Consider the following 4,622-nt stretch of genomic DNA (forward strand, 5'->3'; position numbering starts at 1 on the left):
TACTTCATCCTTTCTACAAAAAGATATCACAAAATATGCTGAATACTTCAAATTAAACAGATTATTTTTAAACATTACGAAAACACTTTTTATTATATTTTCACCTAGAAAATCAGTTCGCGACAAGAGTAGCTTAATTAAAATAGAGAATAAATCTATTAAGCAGTCAGATACTACTAAATTCTTAGGACTTACCATTGATTATGCTTTGAATTGGGAAACACATATTAATATATTAGCATGTAAACTATCTTCTACATGTTATGCACTTTACAGATTATCAAAAATTGCAAATAAACAAACAGTTTTATCATTTTATTATGCAGAATTTTTATCAAGAGCATCATATGGTATAATTTTTTGGGGTGCATCTCATAGTTCAGAAAGAATTCTTAAAATACAAAAGAGAGGTACTCGAAATATATTAGGAATGTCCAAATATGCATCATATAGAAATACTTTCAAAAAATTACAAATTTTAACTTTACCGTGTGTACATTTTACAAATCCTATTATATGTAAGAGATAATAAGGATTTATTTTTACCAAGAGACTACTATCATAATTATCCTACCAGAGGAGGTAAAAATCTTATGATTCCCCTACATAAATTGACAAAATATGAAGAGTCCTAATATATAAGGGAATATTAATATACATCAATATAAAAACATCACTGGTAATAAAACATTTAATAAACAAATAAAACATTATTTAACTGAAAACAGTTTTTACTCAATTAATGAGTTTTTGAGCATGTATTAGTGGATCTTCGATTATGTTTATTGTCATTTTGCTAAATTATATTTTAGACTGTATTACGTAAGTTTTAAGTTTTATACTAGATTTAGTACTTATTATACACATTTTATGTTACTTTGTAGTTGTGTTTATGATAAATATTGCATTTTGTACTGACTAATCCTATACCAACAGTTCACCAACCTTCAACAAAATTTTACAAGGCGTTTCACAGTTATTTGAGATTTTTTTTTAATTTCTTTAATACCCTCTAAACAAAGTAAAGGGTAGAGGTAAGTTGAGTTAAATCTGTTTATTTTGATCAGAAAGCAATATTCGTTCATTCCATATAAAGCAATATTTAATGCATTTGCAAAAATTAAATACGGTATATGGTTTTATTAAATCACAAATTTCAATATTCTTCAGATATTTGTTCGAAAAATTTTAATTTTATGTTTTTGGTTACAAAAAACATGATAACATTTTATTTATACTTTAGAAACTTAAAAATTTAATACAAAATGGCTTCTGAGATATTAAAATAACTCTTGATCTGTTCCGACCCTAAAAGTAATTGCTTTGTTACATAGCCAATTACAACTTTTAATTTCTGAGAAAGCTTAATTAGCTTCAATAAATAGATATTTATCTTAACAACCACGTGTTTATCTGAATACAATACAATGTTGCATCTGTATTTAATAATAATAGTTTTTTCATATAAGATGTATTTAAGCGCTTTAAAAAATAATGTAGCTGTTAACATTGCACTATAAAGATAATGGATACAAAGCACAATATATTTAGTTATTACGAAACAAATCGTTGTTAATACGTACCTGAGATAGAGGTTTGGCAGACTTATCTCTCATACTACCGATATTGATTGTAGTGGGACCAATAGCTCTAACATGTTGCAAAACTGGATTCACATTAAGGAAAAGCATGTCGACGTTGTCCAATAACTCGTTTATTGTTGAAGTAGTGTTGAAAAACTTGGCCATAAATTTGTTCTTCAAAGGAAAACTAAAGTAATCGTAGAATAACATTGTATATAGGTAGTAGATCGTACTTGTCACCCTTTCTTTAAAACTCAGAGGATAGACGAACGGTGATCCCAAATCAGGATATAAACCAGGATGCGCAGGATTTCCTATTTCAGTGTGGAATCTTGTGAATACTTCTAAGGAGCTTATTAAAATTGTAGGGCAATTATATATTTCTGAAAATGCTAAAAGCTCAACATAAAACCACTCCACAAGAAACACATCAAAGTGTCTCTTTTTGTTATGTATCAAATCTTGAAGTTGATGATGAGACAATATTTCCTGGCTTGTGTTGAGTAACATATCGTGTACCCATTTATGAAAGTTCCACATGGTTAGTGATTTTTCAGCGACGGTACTTATGTCTGCGTAGAATTTGTAGAGCCATTTCGCGTCGATTTCCGTTAGATTTGTTAGTTTTTCGTTACTCTGTGGATCTGTTGTAACCACTGTTACTTTATGGCCTCTTAAAGAAAGTTCTTTCCAAAAGTCAAAGAAAGCTATTTGATGGCTGTATGACGCAGTTGGCACGATTGCTAAGATGTCGGCACAAACCGCGAAAGACGCGAAATTTATAACTAAAACTGTGTATCTGAAGAACATTTCGAATGAATTAAGACTTTACTGATAGTGGGCCTTATTTATATACAGCGGTGTAATAGGATGTAAAAAATTTCCATTGAAAAGCGGTTGGAGTGCACAATGACATTGTCAATATTTTAATGACTGATCTTATGTTAAAGTCGATGAATAGCACGAGTTTAAATTACTTTACGTCCCCAAATTTTGCTAATACGCAATAATCTACTTTTTTTAAGATATGATGTTTAACTCTATATTTAATTATCATGTTTCATATCACTTAAGCAACAGATATAATTTTAATGAAACTGCTTAGTCATAGTAACTAAGTTCAATAATTGTGATAACAATGACACTCTTTTATTGTTGAACCTTTGCCACTCGTATGGCCTGGCGAAAACTATTACGGCTTGCACAAGAGGTAATTCATGCTTCGACAATATTTTCACAAATTTTGATTGTAATGTGTAACCTGAGGGGTTATTTCATTAACTATCTATCTACCGTTATGACCAGTATCATAACGAGTCTGGATTTCAAAAGAGTTAACTATTTAATTCTCGAAAGGGATAATTATCATTACCTTTTAATTAATACGTGGGAACTTAGAAATGTTGTATGTTCAGAGAATGAATTTCAAGCACTTACCAAGCATTGCTTACGTAGAATGTAATCCAGTGACTGGCTGTACAGGGTGACACTAATGTTGAGAGAAACAAAAGGAAACACCAAAACTTCCAGGAAGGGTTTTAATAACAGTACAAAACATACAAACAAAATAACAACACAACGACCCGAACAACATTATTAATTAATTTATTGACACGCGACAGCGTACCGAGATTCAGGAAATGCGAGATTCATAGCAAAATTTGGAATGACTATCCATTATTAAATTAACCCGAGACTCTAAAACTAAGTCGACTGCTCAATGTGGAACCTAAGGAAGAACTTTCTTTTTCTCGTAGATCTCTCCTGAATTCGACACTTCGCGTCGACACGCCCGTTTCTTGGGTCCAGACGTTTCTGTTCTTATCTTACTGGCGGGAACCCTGGATATCGGGACGCTTTGGCATAGCTATGCCATGTTAATAATTACCTAATTGACTGGACTTACATTTATATAAATAATTTTGAGACTAAACTTACAAATAACCCTAGCCTCTAGTTACTCCGTGTAGCGTTATGGGACAGATTAGTCGATCTCATTTATAGCTTGGAAAATCCGCCAAAAACCAGCTATTTGATCTGTTACTTCTTTTCCAATTACTATCAATTTAACAATTTGGTTTAATTCTACTTTGGAACCTCTACGCTCTTCTCGTGGTTTCGCGCGTTATTAAAAATACCGATTTTTCTCTTTATACCTGCTCAACACATGGCCCCGACTCTAAGTGATAATTTTTTTCCTTTTGACATATACTTTTTGGTGAAATAAAAAAATCTGTAATCACAGTTCAAAAACATGCTCAAAAATGCAAAAACAATAAAAAATAACTTGCAACAATGAATTTTTCAGTAATTGTTGATAATATGTTAATTAAAAAATATTTCAAAAACTGATTACACCATTCAATTGTACGGAAAAAATACAAAAAAACTGTCTCATTGTTTGACCTAAAACTTTACTTTTGTACAGTATTACTACAAACATAAGTGGAATAGTGAATAAATAAAATAAATAATAATTTTTTTTCCGTAGGATCGATTAGTGTACTTATTTTTTTTAATTTTGATGAATTCATAGATATACAGTGTGTCCAAGATAAGGAATGGGATAGCATTAGGATCTAGGAAACGGTAAAAGATACGGGGTGGCTCAGATTAGAAAAAGTTGTGTTTCTTTTATACCTAACAATATGCCGTTTAGAAAGTTTTAAAATTTCGGATAGTTCCGGACATATCCAGAAAAACTCGAAATTTTTCAAAATTGTTTAATTTTTTTCTGGCTTTATTTGAATTTAAATTTTAAAATAAATTGCATATTTACGATGCCACTTTTTTACTTGGGTGAAGTTAGCCATAAAAGTTATCCATAAAATATAAAAATTCGCAGACCATATTCCGCACGCAAATAGATAATTTTATCAGTTTAGGACAATAAAGGGCACATCTCTAGAACATTCAAAATACAATTCTGTTCAAAAACTACAGGGTGCAGCATCTCCGTCCATTATCAAATTGAAATACTCGTAATAAAAGTTGTACAGAAGCATTCGCATCCGGACAAGCAATTCTAATGACTTAGGA

The 4,622-nt window shown here is 30.8% G+C and overlaps 1 protein-coding gene across 1 annotated transcript; it reads right to left on the reverse strand.

The window, feature by feature from the left end:
• Window positions 1-1,583: 1,583 nt before the first annotated feature.
• LOC108916507 (UDP-glucuronosyltransferase 2B9-like) lies at window positions 1,584-2,393 on the reverse strand (the record flags this gene model as incomplete). Its single annotated transcript, XM_018722782.1, has 1 exon — window positions 1,584-2,393. A coding segment is annotated over exon 1 (810 nt), but the record flags the coding sequence as incomplete, so codon positions are not given.
• Between the last annotated feature and the right edge of the window lie 2,229 nt (window positions 2,394-4,622).

Source organism: Anoplophora glabripennis, unplaced genomic scaffold, assembly GCF_000390285.2.
Source record: "Anoplophora glabripennis isolate ALB-LARVAE unplaced genomic scaffold, Agla_2.0 scaffold3236, whole genome shotgun sequence".
Taxonomy (NCBI): Eukaryota; Metazoa; Arthropoda; class Insecta; order Coleoptera; family Cerambycidae; genus Anoplophora; species Anoplophora glabripennis.